This window comes from Emydura macquarii, unplaced genomic scaffold (assembly GCF_026122565.2).
Source record: "Emydura macquarii macquarii isolate MOO-44397 ecotype Brisbane River unplaced genomic scaffold, CSIRO-AGI_Emac_v2 contig_2975, whole genome shotgun sequence".
Taxonomy (NCBI): domain Eukaryota; kingdom Metazoa; phylum Chordata; order Testudines; family Chelidae; genus Emydura; species Emydura macquarii.
The window spans coordinates 172172-192298 of NW_027133112.1; the positions used below are offsets into that span (position 1 = coordinate 172172).

General features: G+C 37.0%; 1 protein-coding gene across 6 annotated transcripts in view; it reads left to right on the forward strand.

Annotated features, from left to right (window-relative positions):
- PTPN3 (protein tyrosine phosphatase non-receptor type 3) overlaps positions 1 to 20127 on the forward strand; it is a 283828-nt gene that overhangs the window by 124983 nt on the left and 138718 nt on the right. For all 6 annotated transcript variants that reach the window (XM_067569970.1, XM_067569975.1, XM_067569974.1 and 3 more), the window contains exons 6-8: positions 4684 to 4728; positions 5659 to 5711; positions 14908 to 15028. In XM_067569970.1, coding sequence (XP_067426071.1) covers positions 4684 to 4728; positions 5659 to 5711; positions 14908 to 15028 — 219 coding nt within the window. The remainder of the gene's footprint in view (positions 1 to 4683; positions 4729 to 5658; positions 5712 to 14907; positions 15029 to 20127) is intronic.

Consider the following 20127-nt stretch of genomic DNA (forward strand, 5'->3'; position numbering starts at 1 on the left):
AGAGACGGGATCCTTGAACCTAAGAGCTTACCCCATTCTTTCAAGTGTGTGTTTGGATGCTCTTATGTGGGAAGCCCCTGTGTCACCTTCAGATACAGACTCCATTGACTTTGAGCACTGTAGCTGTAAAATAACTTATACTGGGGTTAATATGTTTAAGTCAATACAGTTATACAGGAAATTCTAATAATAATCAATAACTTCCTCTCACCGGCCCAGTCGTATACCATGTTCATAAAATTGAGACATCTCAGTATTCATATCATTATTACATATCAGCTCCATGTCTGTCACACAAGACAATACAGTGTGAGTAGTGCTGATTAAATGTAGTATGAAAAACATTAATCATGCTGGCCTTTAGCATACAAAAAATCAAATAGCTTTTCAAATAGCCTGTTTCATAAGGTAACTTATTGTACTTCTAAGGAACCATGTGTGGCTTGTGTTAAAATTTCAACAAGACTTGCATAACTGAGTTCTAATTGGGATTACAAACGTGTTCTACTGTTATAAAAACCATCTTACTAAAATCTTGGAATGGGAAACTGATGCACTCCAAAAATCAAACACATAATTTAAAATAGGGTATAGGTTTGCCTGAAACAAATTACTCTTTCAAAAATGAGCAATGTTCAGCTAATGCAGTGCTGTTACACGCATCACTGAATCAGGGCCCCACACATCACTGAATCACTACTATTGTATGTATGTTACAAAAAAGGACCCATTTCCGAATACACTGTCATTGAAGATAGAAATTTCCACAATGCAGTGCCTGCAGGATCTGACTCTTAGGGCTTGTTTACATGGAGAGTTAGAGTTTAGCAAGCCAGGATATGACTCTGTAGTGCACTAGCTTGCCACGCACTAACTGGCCCTAAGGACTCTCTACTGCACACTAACAGCCTGTAGTTAAAGCAGTAAGTGCTTCCAGGAAGTATGCATGCATGCCATTCTTTCTCTGGGTATGTCTGCACTGACGGCAGCAAAATCGCCGCTGTCAGATCGATCTTTCTGGATTGATTGAGCAGTCAGTGAAAACCCGCTCAGTCAATCAGGAAGTCGACCTCATAAAACCACCACCTCAAGTGGTGCAGTGCAGTGAAGACACTCTGTGTAGCTTGCATAACTCCTGTTGACTGCCGCCGAATTTCCAGGTAAGTGTAGACCCACGCCTCTTTCTTTAACTAAATGTAGTAATTTTTAAAAATATAGGTTGCACAATTAAGTTTTTGAATGTCCTGACTATTACTGTAGGGCTCCAACAGCAACATTGATTTGGCCAGTTTGAACACATGCAGTAGTTAATTTTTTCTTCATTATAGGGAGAACTAGTAGCAACCTCCCTCTCCCCTCCCATTGTAAAGTTGTTTAATACTTTCCATTATAAAAGATGCTTGTAATGTTTTCTGAAAAGCTCTAACACTTCTGATGGAGGCAGTAGACTTTGAAATTGAAGAGGGGAAAGCCCTCTGGCCAGAGAAGTTCCTTTTTTTGACCTATGAAATTCCTTTCAGGTCTTCTGCATATGCATTATAATATGGTCTTTAATTAAATTATCACATATTATTTTGTAGTCTGAGGACCCTTGCCTCCTTCAATGTACAGGATGTATATACAAAAGGATAAAATTACGGTTGCATGGTCAACTACAAATTTGGTATTTCAGACACATGATATAATGTAAATGTTCTTTTAACTTATTTTTGTATGTAATTATCATAGCTTCTGTATTTTGTGGTGTCATTACAGTTATGAAGTACAACATGGTAGCTACTTTGGGTGTAGCATCCTTCACTTTTTGCATTTTTTGACACTAAAATATTAATCAAGCAGTATTAATGTGAAGTTTGTCCTTTGAATACCAAAAATTTTATGAGAACAATAGAAAACAAGTGTCTAGTGTTATATCTGTTGCATGATTTGCAGTAGCACTGAGGCCCTTGGTAGAATATAGGAAATGTTTATGACACATGGCATTGTCACATTAAACCTAATTTCTTAATATGTTTAGAATATGCAATAAATAAGATACACTCTTCACAAATGACTTAATCCTGGGAAGTGTTTAACACCTGCGACTTCCAGTCAGTGTGATTTGCAGATTTTCATTGCCTCTCAGATTTGAGCCACAATGAAAATAATTAAGCACAAAATAATTAATTGCCATTTGTAATAAGAATAAGTAGGCATAGTTTTCCTTATGTAAGTAAAGCGTTATACAATATTCCCACACCAAAACTGTTAACCTGAAATTGAGATTAAATTACAGATATGCATGATCAATGGTAAAAACACTAAAGGGATGTTGTAATAATTCCAAAGCCAATCATCATAAACCTAGGAAATTCAAAGTTAAGGTTATGTAAAAGAAATCCAAGCCTATTGAGATTTGGCAGTGAACAGTGAAGATGCTCAAACAACATTAACTCAGTGCTTTGTTGATGCCATACAATGCCCATACAACTATAATTGCATAATAGTGTTTATAGTCCTAGATTAGATTAAACTGATTTTTAAAGAAATATTCATGTAAAAAAATTCCTTGTGGTGTCACTGTAGAACAAAGTCCTTCTTTGAAATAAACACCATCTCACCTTGTTCCTAAAGGGAGTGAGGTGATTTTAGTGACTTTTAACTATATGGAAAGTTTTGAAGAGTCTGTTTTGTTACTGAAATCAGTAAGGACAAAAATATATTGTGACACAGAGTGCTATTAAAGAACCCATTTAAATTTTTTTTTAATAACTCACAGACTAAGATTTTCTTATAAATTCTCAGAAAACTCTGTACTCAGGGTAAATGCTGTCAATTTCAAACAAAAACAGAGCTTTTAATCTCTCCTCCCTCCTACCTCACCCCCTTAAAAAAGCCTCCTCATGACCTCTTTTCTTCTTCACTGTGGACAACACCACCATTCTTCCTGTTACTCAGACCCATAACATAGGCATCATCTTCAACTTGGACCTCTCTCTAGGTCCTCACATGCAAACTATGTCTAAGTCTTGCATTCTCTGCATCACATCTGTAAGATATGGCCTTTGCTGACCTTCCACTCAGCTGAAACTGTTGTCTAGGCTCTAATCATGTCTCAGTTACTGCAATGTTCTACTGTCTGGCTTTGACAAATGCAGTCTTGTTCCACTGGTACCCATTCAGAATGCTGCTGCAAAGATCATTTTCCTACCCCATCACTTTGACCATGTCACCCTTCTTTACATCCCTTCTCTGGCTCCTTCTTTTCAATTGTATCAAACATAAGCTACTTGTCGTTACTTTCAAGGCCCTTCATGACCTATTACTACCCTAGCTATCATCTCTCATTAAGTAGCAAAAGGATGACTCCTGCCTCCAGTCAATCCATGATATCAGCCTCTATTGCCCACTTATTACACTTTCAAACTGGCACCTTCGTGCTTTCTCCCATGCTGCCTGTCCTCCTGGGAGAAGCTCCATGTAAAGATCTGTAAAAACAACTCGTTATCCTTTTCAAAACCCTTCTTAAAACGCTCCTTTGCTGTGAGGCCTAAAAGAATTTGATAAGTAGGCGACTGCTGTTCAAAGACCATTGCATATCATGCTGACCAATATTACGCTATTGTTTCCTTTTACTCCACTGTCACTGTGTCTGCATCCATTTGGTCTCTCTTTTCTTATAGTCTAAATATAAGCAATGGGATCCTGGTCCAAGACTAAAACTCCAGGGTGCTATGATAATACAAATAATAAATAATAATGCAGTGATTGAATCCCAGTTTTAAGTGCAAAACTTAATTCATCTTTCACTGTGGAATTGTAAGCAGCGTACAGACAACAAATTAATTGTAAATCTTCATGGTTTTGTATTATACAGTTTAATGTACTTGATAATATAGTGATTTCATGTGGCTGTTCCTTTAAGAGCACATGTATAACATGCACTGAGTTTCACCTTAATCAAATAAAAAAGCTGGTTCAGACACTTACATTTCAAATATGTTAACATATGTGGAGTTGAGACTCTTTTTTAGATGCCATTACTGAATTATCTTTATAAATTGTAATAAACACCAAGTCATGTGCCAAACAAATAGCTGTCAGACTAGAATGTGTGAGTAAAAAAATATGGTGATAGGATCAGAAATCTTAGTTACATATAAATCAATCTTAAATACCAATGCATTGGAACTGCTTTAGGAATGAGTTCTTAAAACCAATAATTTATTGTTATAAAAAACATGTTTGTTCCACAGATTCAACAGATGATTGGCTCTAAAATTAAAATTCATGGGAGCTAGGCAAGCTTTTATTCTGCAATGTCATGCATAAGACTAAGTTAACTTTTGATCCCTTCCTCTTATCATCTGAGACTGACTAAATGGGGTCACTTTGGAGGTAGTGTGTGCTTAGGACTTGGATCTAAGGAAACCTTTCATCATTTAACAGTGACCTTTTAACCTAATTAAAGATTGGAACTGACTTTTAATATGAACTACAAAAGACCTTAATTCTTGTAAATGATAGTGAGCATTCACATACTTAGAGATTTACAGGAGTATGCAAGTAGGCTTATACTTTTGTATATATAGTTTGTTTGTAAATACATGCATATAACTTAATTTTATGTATAATTTCTTAAAATTGATTAAATCTTTACTTGTATTTGAACATGAATCAACTCTTCCAAATTCTGTTCTCTAGGCATTTATTCTTCTTACAACTGAAGACAGATATTTTGGAAGGAAGGTAACGAAAAATTCTTATTGAAATACTATTTCTTCAATAGCTGGACATATAAAAAAGAACAGTCAAGGAAAAAAAAATCTCTTTTGGGGTAGATTTTCTGTTATAAAAATGTTCTTAATGGAATATTGCTCTACAAAAACAGGCAATCGACACTGTTACAAACATCCATAGAGCTAGTTGGTTCTGTAAAGGAGCAACCAATGTTGTGACTATTCCAGAGGAAACTGCCTCATCTGAGCTCCGGAGAGCAAGAGGTAGATCTTGTTTGTGGAGGGAATAACATGGTGACTGTACCACCCCTTAGGAGAGCCACATCTCCCCTCCATGGCCAGCCACATCTCTCTAACCCTCAGATGGGCCTAGTAGGGAACAGCCCCTGTCTTCAGGAGATTTCATGGATTTAATTTGTACCTAGTCCCTGCATGGTGGGCATAAATTAGAGGGCTCCGATGTCCTTCCATCCCACTTGTTCATCTATGAAAAAATCGTAATGTGGTGCAAATCATTAACCTTCATTATATATTGTCTTTTAAAAATTGGTAGCAAATTTTGTGGATTGGTATGCTTGGAACTTGGCAAATTTTAGCGTTCATGTCTTATGTTAAAATTACTAGACCGCAGCTATTAAGATTATATCCAGAGCAAAAAATATTTCCTTCCTTTTCACCTTCCAAAATAAGCATCCAACAAGGATATGAGTATATATCCATTTAAGACAAGTTATTATCCATTATTGAGCTATTGCACAATAACTTGCTTTCATCACCCTACTGTGCTATAACTAGTGTCTTTTGTTTTAAAAAAAAAATCTGATGATGAAGATTAATATTAAACGTTATGAAATACATTGATGGCAAAGAAATAGTTAATGTTCTCCCTGTGTGTGTAAGTATATATAACTCCCACCTCCCTGTTTTTCTCTCCTCCCAGGTTGTCATGCCCTCTTAATTCTGCTGTTGTTCTTGCATCTTATGCCGTACAGTGTAAGTAGTAACAGAACTTTTTTGGCTGATAAAATATTTGACTATCGTTGAACTGTCTTTTATCCTCCACTGAGCTGCATTGATAAGTCCAATGCAGAGGACTTTCTCCACCATTCCACTTGAATAAAATTGTTGCTGAATTTGATGCATTGTAAAGAAGGATTAAGGAGCAACATGGAAAGAAAGAATACATGACCCATAACCTACACTGGGATGCCTAGGGCAGTTTCACTAAATAGAGGAAGCATGCTCATTAAATCTGTGCCTTGGAAAATATTAGATTGATTCAAGAATTGGAAATAATCAGTGACCTCATTTATGTGTTCTGTATAAAACTGAAGAGTATGAATTGGTGTCTAAAACACATTTTTGCTCTTAGGGTTTTTTCTATAAGGAAACATCCAGGAAAGTTAATATGAATTAATTAAGGATTTGAGGAGGTATTTCATAAAGCAGTGTATATAGAAGGGCAGTTAAAGAGGAGTGAAGGTTTATTTTGCAGAGGGGGCTAATGTTAAGGTTAAAGTGTATAGTGCATACATAATGTTTTTTCTAGCATATTTGGAGTTTTTCCCATAAATCTATATCCATATCCTGCCATCTGTTGACAGTGATGTTCCCTCCTTCATTTTCTTATGTAAGATCCTAGAGTTTCTGCTGCTGTTTGTATAATTTCCATGTTCATTCTACGAGTCTTGGGGTTCAGCACGATATAGGACATCCTAATAATAGGGGAAAATACTGCCTTAAAGATTAAAATTAGTCTTGCTAATAGGGGTCCATGAATTTTACTGAATATATCATTACTATATAATGATATGATAAGATTACTGATAGCAGTTTTTATCTGAGAATAGTTATTGTGAATTATTGTCATTTCAGTTTTGGATTTTAATTTAACTATCTTTTAAATGAAGCCTGGGATTCTGGAGTACAAGATAGCAATCTTTAGGGCGGATAAAGTTGCATGCTTGAACTGCCATTGGTTGGCCCAGTTTGACCCATTTCTTGCTAAACTACTATGACTTTTCAGCTGCAGTTTCCTCATGCAATATTTCTTGTGTAAGGTATCTCTTGAGATAAATCTCAAGGTGTTAATCACATACAATTAAAAACATATGGCCGTTGTCTCTGAGCCTGTTAAGTTTTATGTTTATTTTTACATTTTCAATTTTTTCCATAGGAGGACTACTTCTGTAGGAAATTATTTCATTTAAGTAGTGGTCTCTTCTTCACATTTATAAAAAATAATTTATTCTTATTACAGGTTGTGTTCAGTTTTGTAAATGTTGCTAACCCACTCAATGCTGTAGGTGTAGTAGCCTGGAATAGATGATACTTCTGGAAAAACAACTGTTTCTATGTAATGCCTTTTCATAGTTGTTTGGCTTTAGTAATGAAATTCTGAAATAAAATTGTTCTGATATATTGCCTTTTGGTTATGCTATACCTTGCTTTGTTAGATAGTGGTAAAAAATAAAGCAGGGTAGAACAGTCTGATGTATTATTGACAGTGTCAGATTTGTTGATCTATGACTGTATGATTTATCACAACTACAAAGATTGTTCATTGGTGATTAGGGACATGCAGACAAAATGTTATTTTTAATGTTGTTGAATTTATGTTGAACGTTATATCCTTATGGTTAAGGCATACTTTTTTATATTCAGCACATCTTGAATTTCTTGTTTCTTAATAGCAGTCACTACTGAGGTGTATTTTTTCTTCAAATATTTTAAAATTTATTACTCATGATTTCAGTTAAATAACATGTTTCAAACTCCAAATCATGCCCCATTTTTGTATTTATTATTTATGTTGTAAACTAGGATTATTGCACATGAAGTTCTAGACAGTTAAATGTAGTGGATTGGCCTACGCAGTTAGTATATCATCTGCTTTTATTTAAAATTTCATGTAGCAGATTTACTACTACTCTGCTTTTGCTGTCAGCTCTTATAGTAAGGCCCCAATCCAAGGAATAAAATGTTATAATGAGTGCTTTAAACTGTGATTCATTATGACTTAGTTCTTCCTCCATATCTTCTAAGCACAGAGGCGCCTCTTTTTCTTTTCTCTCTCGCTCCTAATTTCTCAATGTGCCAGCAGGAGGAGTTGTACAGAGTAGTGCTTACATCTCCAGCTCGCCGCTCTCTCGCCCTTCCTTGGAGTAACAGGAGGTTCCTCTAGAGCTCTGTTCTCTTTTTCCAAGCAGAAGGTTATGATTTTTTTAAAAAGTTTCTCCCAGCCTGGCTCCGTTGCCCTTCATCATTTGTTCCCCTCTCTTTCTCGCACTCATAGAAATGACATTCAAACCTTAGGTTGCTTGGGTCAGAAATCCATCAGCAGAACCTGGCTTTTTTGAAACTATGTTTGAAACAAGATATTGGCACTTGCTATTTTTCTCTGCTGGTGAAGGTGAAACATGAGGTCCAGAAGTGTTTCTGAGACACAGCTAAATCAGAGGGATAAGAAAAGTCCATGGTGTTGGACCCCCCCCTAAGATGCCAGAGTAGATGGTTCCCCTTCCCCTCCTCCCCCCATTGTTTCAGGGAAGGTCTTCGCTTCAATTCTCACTCCCTGTAATTGCTATCTCAAGCCTTGCTTCTTCAAGCTTTTGTCAGGGTTTCTTCCTGAAGGCAACTCTGACTCCTGCTAGCTCTGAAATGGAAATCATTATTAAAATAATAAAGGGAGGGTAGGTGAACTCAGGTGGTTTGAATTCCCAATATATATTAAACTAGTTTCCGCTCTTGTATGGTTGCCTGAAAATTGCATGTGCTGATTCTGTTCTATTTCAGGCTTTTTCAGTTGTTTATCAGGTCAGTGTAGCCTCATGTACCTTTTACCACACCTCCAATGTCTATCTTCAGCAATTCAGCAGAGAGGCTGGCGTGTGTGCTAGGCTAATCATGGCAATAGACCAATCAAATAGCTAAAATCTGCAGGTAGAGGTAGTTTAAATATATCTCCTTCCAGTTTTCTTCAATGGGCACCAGAGTGGTTTAGACTATCACTTTTTTGGGCCTGCCAGCAGCACTCAGCAGAGCAACACTGCTAAAACTGTCCTTATTGTTTATACTACAGTACCAATCTGCCACCTCCACTGGACAGTTTGAATGACTGTGATTCTTCAGTAAAATGTCAGTGTTAAGGAAGGAGATTGGACAGTTTTAAAACCACATCATCAGGGCTTTTTTGCTTAGAGCTTTTCTTGTCCTCCCCCCTTTGGTATCATCCCTTCCCTATGCAAATACATTTTAAAAAATGACACTCCCTGTTTCTTTAAGGGGAGTCATGGACTGGGGCACCTCCAAGTGCTGTAGAAGCAGCAACAGAGCTTTTTACAGCTGTGAGGCTATGTGGCCCAATGGGTTGGAGATTGCTCTATCATACTGGAGGTGATTAGCTGAAGCTTTTAATAAAATGTTTTAGTATAACATGACTAAAAAAGAAAATAAATGCCAAGTTCTTCCAGATCTTAAGCCTTTAATAATCTTTTCCCTTATAATCTTGGAAATGGTGAAATAAGAGTTTCTTCCAAAGTTTTTAAAGTCTTCCACACCAGGATTTGCTTTTTCCTAAAGGAAATTTCCAGCCGCAGTGGCTTAATCCCAAAGAATTCTTAAACAATCCACATCAGACAGAAAAACTCTTGAAATAGTCCCAGGGGAGTTTGTGCATGGATTTTACAAGACCACTTCCTTCATCTTTCAATTATTGGGTAGGGAGGGCTCACATTCGATCCAGAAAGGCAGGCAGTGAATGAAAGCATTATAAACAATTTCAGTAAGAACAGTTCATACTTTCCTGAAGATTTTTTACTTTTATTCAACATTCTTTATAGTAGGAAAGAAAACAGGCAAGTTTTGCCTGGCCCTGCACCTCTATAAGCTAATTATGACATAGTGTGATGCTGGGGTCTTAAGCTCTTGCTATCAAGAGATGTCTTCTCAAGATTGTTGCTGTTCTACAACTAAACCAGCCCCTCTGTCCTGATTTGTCCATGCCGCCTGTACTTTTTAACAATGCAAATCATAACCAATTCCTAGTGATGCTATTTAGCCTCTTTTCAATGTTCCACAAAGCTGATGTTAATGCTGATTGCTTTCTTGCCTAAGACTGGCATTCAATTTACCCCTCTCTTTGGACTCCTTATTGGTGGTAGCTGAGTTATATAAGATAGTATTTCAGCATACTGACCAGCCATGTCAAGTACTCAGATACCATGGCTTCCTCATCTGCTTTTCAGAGGCGTTGTCCATTGACCTTTCAAGGACTAGTTCAGGCATTTTCTGGGGCTGAGATAGATGTAGTGTGGATAACCAAGGAAACATAAAAATTTTTCCAGTTCATCAAGGAATGCCTCAAGTATGCGTCTTCTACTGTCTCCAATAATTGGGATAATGATGACCTTTGTGGAAACTGTTTCTTGGTGCTTCTGCTCCCTGTACTGTAGACAATTTTTTCTTTATTAGTGAAATTTTCAGAATCAGGAATTAACTTACCTTTTTATCTTTGAGGGCTCTCAGATTGTCCCATTAAGTTCAAGGAGAAATGGTCATCCCAGGAATTTTATCACAAATTCCACTTGAAGTAATAGGCAGTTAAGGTATTTCTCTTCTAAAATTCTCTTTGGATTCAACTACCATTCAGATGGAAAGTAATAACAGGACCACAAGTGATAGTGTGGCATATTGATACTACCAGAATGAGACAAAAGAAAGTTAAGAAACTGGAACAAAGTCAAAGAAATTTTCTTGCTCCTGGAGAACTTGAATGCAGTCACCTGCATTTGGGCAAAGAACAAATCTACAGGCTGGCAGACTGGACATAAATTGCCAGAATAAGAATAACGAAATGCTCAAGTAGCTAACAGACATACAGTCACCTACTCACCTATAATTCTCCATAGTTCTTTTTTGAGTGCTTGCTCATGTCCATTCCAATGTGGGTGTGTGCTTGCCCCGAGCATCGCCACTAGAAAGCTTTTCCCTGAGTGGTCTCTGCTAGGTCAGCTCTGATGCCCCCTGGAGTCGTGCCCTCATAGTGCCAGTATATAGGTCCCTATCGCACTGCCACCACCCCTCAGTTCCTTTTTGCCAGCTAACTCCGACAGTGGGGCATGCTGGTGGGGGAGAAGGGGAGGGAGGATTGGAACGGACATGAGCAACACATCTCAAAAAGCAACAGTTATGGAATGTTAGTAACTGTTTTTGTCGTTTCAACATCTTTGGATCCCTGGTCTGGTGGGACCTTCTTTTCAAGGGTCTTCTCAAACACCAAGGTTTCCCGAACCTGAGGTACTAAGCCTGAGGAGCATGGATGTTCATGAAAGCTCGTGGACTTCTTGCTCAAATTTAGAAACTATCTATAAATCTGTTTAGAGAGATGAGGTGGGTGAGGTAATTTTTTTTTATTGGACCAATTTCTCTTGGTCAGAGACAAGCTTTTGACCTACAGAGAGCTCTTCTTTGGGTCTAAAAAGTTCCTGTCTCACCAAGAGAAGTTGGTCCAATAAAAGATATTACCTCAGCCATCTTCTCTGTCTTCTAATATACTGAGACCAACACAGCTACAACAACACTGCAGACTGCAAATCTATTTGTCCTTCCTCTTCATCCCCCCAAGTCAATTAATTTACTTTGTATGTGCCTTAAGCCTTTCAACAACCAAGATAAACTATTACACACTTTAACCAGGCAGTCAAATTATTTTATACAAAACTAAACCGTGGAGAAAATCTGACCCATTTTTTAAAATACACACACACACACACAGGATTTTTTTAGGCTTTTAAATGTTTATAGAAGATCCTTTTATCTCATTGAGGACTCTCACAAATGTGCTGCTACTTAGGCATATTATCTCAAGGCTTCATCCAAGGAATTTGCCACTTGGTTATTTGGGCTTTATTGTATTTCTTGAGCACTATAAATTAGATGTGCTCTCTTTGTTTAGTATGGCTTTTTGAATGAATGGTTCTGTTTGTTTGTTTGTTTGTTTGACTTTTCTTCATTAAAGCTTTCAGATACATTTTAAATGATTAATGTTTAAATTTAAATGAAATTTAACTAATTAATCTTGGCTCCATTTCCTTGAAGTTTGTTTCCCTCATGTTTGTTGAGATTGTTATATTGCTGGTTACTTCCCAGTTACAACGAATCATAGAGCATCCAGATGCCCACAAGCAAGAAAGATAAAATGTTCTTTTTTACCATCATTTTACCTTCAGTGAAGTGAGCAGTTCCTTTCCATAAGGCCATATCTAGGGCTTCACCTGCTTTACTTTAAACTGAGATTTGAAGGGGAATATTTTTAATCTTCCTTTTTCTCCTTCTTCAAGAAGAATTCAATGGAGAGCAAGAACTATTGGGATCTTGATTTGTCCTAATTCTTTTCTATTGTTTGTAAAAGAAAAATGAGGGATGATACTTGAGACTGCTCTTCCACAATGTCTACTAAACAGCATTTATTATAGTTAGTCTCTTCAACTATGGCAGTTGTCTGAGGAGTGGGAGATGCAAGTAATACTCTAACCTGCACCCCCTTGTTGGCATGATACCAAGGATGTCCCTAGCTAGGAAGGAAAAGGGGGGGAGGGAAGAAAAGAGGAGACTCCATGTGTGGAAGATGAACTAGAAAACCTAACTTTTAATGAATCACCAAGCAATAGGTGCCCTCTTTAGAGAAGGTAAAATTATAATAAGAAACATAAGCATACATTTTGAAGTGGAAAGTTAAGTTGTACTGTTCTTGACAATGTGGTCTCTTGTTTATAAGAATATGCTTCAAACTAATTTTAGTATGAAAAAGCACAATGAAAGCCTCCCTCAACCTTACCCAAAAATATTGGGTCAGAGATTGAGAAGTCTTAATTGCTGGAAAGGAAAAATAAGTATACTCTCCAGTCAAAACACAGTTGTCTGAAATGTTTGTTTTATTTTAATACCATAATTAGGCATATATTATTTTGGATAAATCGTTCATAAGTTTGTTGTTCTATAGCCTTGGCCTTGAGATGTGCACATTTGTGCCAGTTATTGGCCTGGATCTACGTTAAATGTGTTGCAGTACATGGAATGTTTTCAGTTTGGCACAATTCATAGAAGTGAGTGGTTTGCTTTCAAAGGAAAAGTTAATGTTTGACAAGCATTGTTAAAGTTTGTTTAGATATTTATCATTAAATCCAAATCTTTCTGCCAAGAATATCTTTTGCTAACTAGTATAAAATTTAAGTTGCTTTCAGAGGCATTTAGGAGCAAATGACAGTAGGAACATTACAGTAACTGAACTAAATTATTTTGTTTGTCCATTCATTTCCTCTTCCATTTAAATGTGTTGTGTCCCCAGTTGGTCACACCCCAGTTGGTGCTATGGAATTGTATTTTCCTAGGTGCCGACAGCTCTCATTCTAGCACTGTTTTATATATCAGTAGTAAAGATTCATATGGTGCAGATGTTGTTTTTTCTTCATATCTTAATTGGCAAGCATTTCTAAATTCAGCATTCCTTCTGCTTTAGGTGTCCCACAATTGTTGTGCTATGGGTTCTTTTATGAAGAAATATTGATTATTTGGCTAACTTGCCATTTAATATTTCATGACCTTTAATTTTTTTATGGCATCTTGTTTAGAAAAATGTACTTTATTTGTGAAACTTGGTCAAGTCTTCATTATATACTGAAATTTCTGCAACACAGACTAGTGTATATGCTTGTGCTTATCCACACACAAAAAAACCCTTACAGGTAACTTTTCCTATATTTTTAATGCTTTCAATGTTTTAAAATAAGTGTTTGTTCTATGCTAAAAAATATAGTTCAGGTTCTAATGATTTGCATAATATCATATCACTTCAGTAATTTTGATTGTCATATGAAAGCTTTACTGCTGAATCATTTGGGTACATTTGTGCTTATGAACTTGAAATTCCACCAAAATTAGTTCTAGATAATTCTATTAGTAGCAAGTAAGTGTTTAAATTAAAAAACAAACAAACCCAAAACAACAAAAAGACCCTAACAAAACTGTTACTCGCTATCCATAAGGGTGCTTTTTAGATGAAAAATGTCAAACTTATATTGGGGGAAGGGCTGAGTAACATCTTTGACTTTTGTCCATGGACTGAGGCTACAAAGTTAGGGCCATATGCTGTCCTTCAATTTTCAGCAGTTATTCCATTGCTAGAGAAAGAACAATATGGTCTTTATGTAATAACTACATTTTTGACTTTACTGTTGTATTCAGCATCACTTGGTGGCAAAATATGATTATGGGCACTTGTATAGAATACTATTCTACCCTATGCTTATTTTGCCATTTGTGCATGATTGTGGTAAATCCATGCATAAATTAGGAATTATTTATCATGTTAAGCGTTAACGCTCAGTTAAAATGGAGATGGATAAATGATAATGGGGTAGTTAAAACAGGACAAAACAACATCATTAAGGTTGGGAAGATTTTCTTTATAGTTTCAAATATAAGGCATTTAAAAAAAAATTTCACTCTGCAGATTTTTTTTATTTGTACTGGCGCCACCCACATATATCAAATGTACTCAGTTTGACTTCCCTGATTTAGACAGTTCTGTTTCACCTGTGACATTTTACATGGTTATTATGTCTGTGCTGGTGCAGTATGTGCGGTTTAACAAGTTTTGTTATAGCACATAAAGCAAAAGTATGGATAAATGACTAACTGAACAAAATATTGAGCTTATCAGTGCCCAAAAATGTATTTATGGTAAGTATACTTCTTTGTTGGAAGAGGTTTTCATATGCTGTTGTCATAAGATTGAGTTGGTTAAACAAAACTGTGGTCAATGAGAGATTTTAATTCTTGCTAAAATAACGAGAGTTCTGTGGCACTTTAAAGACTAACAAATTGTATTTTGCTCTATCATTTCTACCTACTGCATCTGAGGAAGTGAGCTGAGGCTCATGAAAGCTTATGCCTGCTGAAATTAAATCTGTTAGTCTTTATAGTGCCACAGAATTCTCGTTGTTTTTGCTGTATACAGACTAACACGGGTACCCCTCTGGAAGTCTTTAATTCTTGCTGTTTTCCATAATTGAACTTACTCTTGTTTAATATGCCATTTAGTGTGGAGGCAGGAGTTCCCATAAACAATATTTACACTAGACTGAGGCTGTCTATGAAAGCTTTTTGTTCATGTGTTTTTTCCTAACAGCTCAGTTTGAAGACTATAACTCTTCAGTGCATCATTCAGGATATCTCTCAAACTGTCACTTCATACCAGATCAGAACAAAGATTTTTTAACCAAAGTAGAGTCACTACATGAACAGCACAGGTAAGCACATACTTTTAGCAACTTTCTCATTCCTTCTCCTCCCACTCTGACTCATGAGTTCGAAAGGAAAAGTGGGGAGGAGAGGGAAGGTTAAAGTTCCTGAAAGTTTAACCTGATGTATGTGTTGTTATTAAAAACAGTATTAAGATTAAGCTTTCTAATTATGAAATATATGGATTCTGATTTTGAAATATATGGATTCAGAATGTATATATTAAGGAATTTAGCATAAGTTAAGTTTAAAAGCAAATCTTGAAATAAAATAATCAGCAGCTCAATTAAAGTATAATCAATTAATGTTGGTGTCAGGTAGATATTGAGGGCATTTAATTGAGAGCTCCTTGCTCTGGAGGGCTTTGGATCATGATCAGAATTCTGTGGGATTCTTGTGGAGCTGTGGAAAGCATGAATAATTTGTGGGTTTTACTGTGTAAGACAGAAAAGGTGGTAGTTAATTACAGCTGGCCAGATATGTTATTTTAAAAAGTTTTGTATCATTATGGCTGCTAGTCATTAGTAAAAGAAAAGAATTGGGTATGGGCTTGGTTTGTATGTATTCTGTGTCTAGATTTCTTGATTCCTTTGACATATCTATGCTGAAATTTGCTGTGTGGGATAAGTGAGGTAACATTTTTATTGGCAATATGTGCATCACTAACACAGCTAGTACTATTTTGATAGTTTTTGAAGGCATTAGCAAATGTTCTACTAGAGGGAGGTTAAAATCTTAACTTACATTGTGATTTGTATTTGTTGTTTGCATAACTTATTTAGATTACTTTGAGATAAAATTTTCCATCTTCATTTTCATCTTAAATATATGTTAAATGGATTGTAATATCTGAAGGATGACGTTTGCTACCAGGATTGTGTATCTTTAAAGAAAGTCTGTTGGTTAGGAGTCAGGAAAGAGGATATCTTCAGGACAACAGTTAACTTCTTTGCTACATTGTACATAGTACTTTCTATTTCTATTTTAAAGTTTTCTCCTTTATATTGCAACACACAGGAAAAAAGTACTATAATATCTAGTTAATTTTCTGACTACTTAAAGTTAATCTAAAATCAAACTAAAATTTATTTTGCTTATTTTTTATTCTTTGTCCTTGTCATAACACATACTTCAAATTGAACTAAATTATAATTACGTTCAGTCTTCTAGGCAAAACTAAAAAATGTAAAGGGCCTTAAAAAATAAAACTTTGAATCAACCTATCTGTCCTTTTTTACCCTTTTAATTGTGTGTTGCTTGTTTGGCAAGGTATAACTAGCAAGCGTTAGTTGGGTAGGAAAAAAGATATTAATTCACTTTAAGTGAAAAAAAGAAGTCTTGCCTCCATTGAATAGTATTGACATAGATGAGGGTGGATGGCACTAAAGGAAAATTGGTCCTCTCATACAGAAGGAATCTTCTAGTCTGTGGGGCATGGACTGGATTAACTGTACCACAGAGGCCACAGAAGGAGAAATGATAAAGATCATTGTGTCTTCCAGTCTTCTCCCATAGAAGCCTGGGTGCTGCATCACAGCCCATGTGTGTTGTTTCTGTACCACAAGGAACAGTTTTTTCATAGCTGCTCTGCTCTTAGCTCAGTCATTTAGGCTGTAGACCCAAGGATTTTGGCAAGTCCTCTTACGTATTGTCCTGCACTTTGTCTGCTCCCTCCCCCATCGACATCTCTAGACCCTTGACATGGAATATTGGGATTAGTCAGACAGCCAAACCCTGGGCACAAGTGAGGTAATATCTCAAACTGTAAGGTGTATTGGCTCTAGCTGTCAAAGGCCACTGTTATTCAGGGCTGGTTATTCACTTTAAGTGGACAAGCTGAAGCTGACTCCTCCCATCCCTGCTGGCAGTCTGTACCAAAAATGTGGGGTTACTGGTGTGGCTGGAAACCTGCATGCTGGGTGCGATATGAAGTAAGTTACTTGAAAATGGTGGAGGACTGTTAGCAATCACTATTGCCGATGGAGGATTGTGAAGAGGTGCAGAGTGGATGGGCTGAAGTCAGCTCCTCACCACATGCAGCTGTCATCTTTGGAAGTGAGCAGCCAGTTGGATCCCTGCAAAGCAGTGGCCAGTATGGATATGGATAAAAGTGGGGCCTATGAGGAAAGAGATTCCTTTCTCTCGTCAGACTCCTCTCTCAGTATTTAAACACTGGAGTCAGGTATTTGTGCTGATTCCTGCTGGCTGATGGCAATTAACTCACTAGGTACACCAAAAGTACTGATGATCAAGGATTTCAACTGCCTCCTTTGAATCAATCAGGTCTCTCAATCCACGGGCGTATTTGCCTAGAAAAGAACCTCATGCTTTCTCAGGGCCTAACTTCCCTTTGAAATCTTCTGCTTCTGGCTTAAAGCCAGTCTCCAGCTGTTAGGGATTAGGATGAGACCTTCATGCAGAGGCTGATTATTCCACATCTTCTTATTGTAGTATTTCTTGCATCTTCTTTGGCAGTGTCTGGTGATTGTCAGTGTCTGAGACAGGATACTAGATTAGCTAGACCAAGGGTCTGATCCATTAGGGCAATTCCTGTATTCAAAGGGGAGTCCATTAGAAGGAAAAAATGTAAAGATAGATTTTTCCCATCTTTATTAGGGTCTGTGGGGAATTATGTTGATTTGGTATGATAGGGTCTGTTTAATCTGATATGAGTTAGCAAAATCTGCCGTAAATCATACATAATTCCTAGAACAGATGGTCCCCCTTTAAATTCTGCCCTTTTATGGGGATTACAAAACTGCAGGGACTGCACTGTAAGCAGCCATGTCCTGCTTTATCCCTTCCAGGTTTCCTTTTTGAGTTATTACCATGAATAGTGCTAAAAGAAGAATTGATGGAATGATAAGGTCACACAAAGATGCTACAATCTTAACAAACTCATGTACATGTGGTTTATGACGAAAGACTTCCATGTCTCTCTCCATTTCACCACCATAGCTGGGAGCCAAGTTTGATGAGCAGTCTTTTGGAAAAGGATGAACACTTTAACCCGGGGACAAAAGCTATAGGAACTACAGCTCTGTTTTTGGCTAACATATCTTATCTATACCCAGTTGAGGAGTTCCAGACACACCACTGACACTTGGTTTTGGGTATGCTCTGCCAAGAGGGTTCGGAGGAGATAAGAGGATCAGTTTCAGCTTGTTCACTCAACTTACTGACAAACTGTCTCTAGTTAGCTGACCAAACATTTGCATTGTTCACTAGAGCAAGTGGGAATTTTATGCTCTGATTTGACTTTTTGGACATCTACAGGTTTGGTGCAGGTTATGTACACAGACTCAAGATTAAATTCTATGGTTTAGTTTAGGGCTTATGATACTGCATCTGCTGTTTTTCTGTAGGCATACTGCATGTGCCTCTTCCAGGCTTTCTCCACCTTAGTAGAATTAAGGCCCTGATCAAAATTTTGCAAATGCAGTTAATAGGTAAGACTCATAAACACACATACTTCAATTCTTAACTTTCTATATTAACCAACTGTCAGATAACCAAATGCTTATTGTGATTTCTCTGCATTGTTCCAACATAGTAGATGTGTTGGGATGCAGACATCTCCAAGACTTTTCCTGTTCCAGGCAACATTCAAGAAACTCTGTCCTTCTGGCAAGTTCTTAGTTACGGCAGTCAGTGGAACTGCAGATCTGAGTAAACTATCTGGGCCTCAGGAAAAGAATATAGGCTAGTTATGCTTATACTCTTTGCCATATGACATCCTCCCAAGTCACTCTTCCCTAGTGTTGTTACAGTGATCAGAGAAGGAACTAGTTAATGTAATCTACTTGATTCTTTTTTGACTTGATTGGTTCTGGTTTTCCTGGTTGGAGATGTCCTTATGTCCTGCTGTAGATCTGCCGATGCAGTGGTCACTGTAGTGGCTGCCTCCAGGCTTTCAGATCACATTTGCTAGTTGCATTAGCCTCAGGACTCTCAAATCAAGGTATTTCATTCAACTGCCTTCAGGAGTTCATCTGGTAAATAGTTGGCTTTTTCTCCACTCTGCCCTTGGTCCTTTAGAGCTGTAACTAAGTTGGACTGGGCTTCCTTCATCATTATACTTCCTTTCTATTAAATTTGTCTTGTTAGATTTCAATCACTTCTGCTAGAATGATCAGTTAGTGTGTTGCATTGCCTGTCTGTAAAGTACTGCAGGAAAGGCCTTTTTAAAAAAAAAAAAAAAAAAAAAAGGTAGTCAGAACTACGTCAGGATTCTTACATATCTTTACCAGGATGTAACTCTTAATTTGTTTTGCCTTAAATGCACTGAGTTTCAAGAGGTCAGATGACACCTGATACCCGCAGATCAAATTATTTCTAATTAGGGAATCTGATGTCTTGTTCTCTTCTAAGATAGGAAGAACAAAGGTGTGAAAGCTTCTGAGACAACACATCCCAGCAGCTCAGGTTAGCAAATTTAGAAGCTTACAAGAAGACTGGGGAAAAAACCTTATTCAAGTCTTGTAGTACATTCATCAAGATTTGTTTCCACATCTCTGGCAAAAACAAACAGAAGGCTTTATGAGATTTGCAGCATGCCTTCCGGACAATTTCTTTGTTCATTCATCAAACATTAAAGTAGATGTAACTTCTTCAGAAATTGATTTTGGTTGCTGGGTTTCACAATTTGCTTTTTCTTTAATTGTCTCCTTTCATTGTGTTCTTCCTTGTCTTGTCTTGTCTTGTTTTTTGGGATAGGCAAATCAGTTAATCACCAGACTGGAAGACAAGTGTGTGTGTGAGAATAGCAGTTTGGAATTACCACAGACATGTCTTTCATAACAGAAGTCTCTTCTAGTCTGGAATCTTTTCCACTCCTGTAAATCTTTGTCCTATGTTTTTAGTTACTTAAGGGTTCAGACTTTAAAAGTTGCTCAAATGGGTCTGTGATGCAATTCCCTGGATTACAAGGGAGGAGTCTAGAAGGAACTAAAATACTAAATTTATTAGCTGCTTCTCTGGTACTCGCAGGTATGATCAACCTGTCAGCCTCCTGACTACAGGATTCTTCTGCTTTGAAAAGGCATATTTGTAATAAGTTAAAATAGTCTAGTCAGTGAGCTTATTTTCTTATTTCTAACTTATTGCT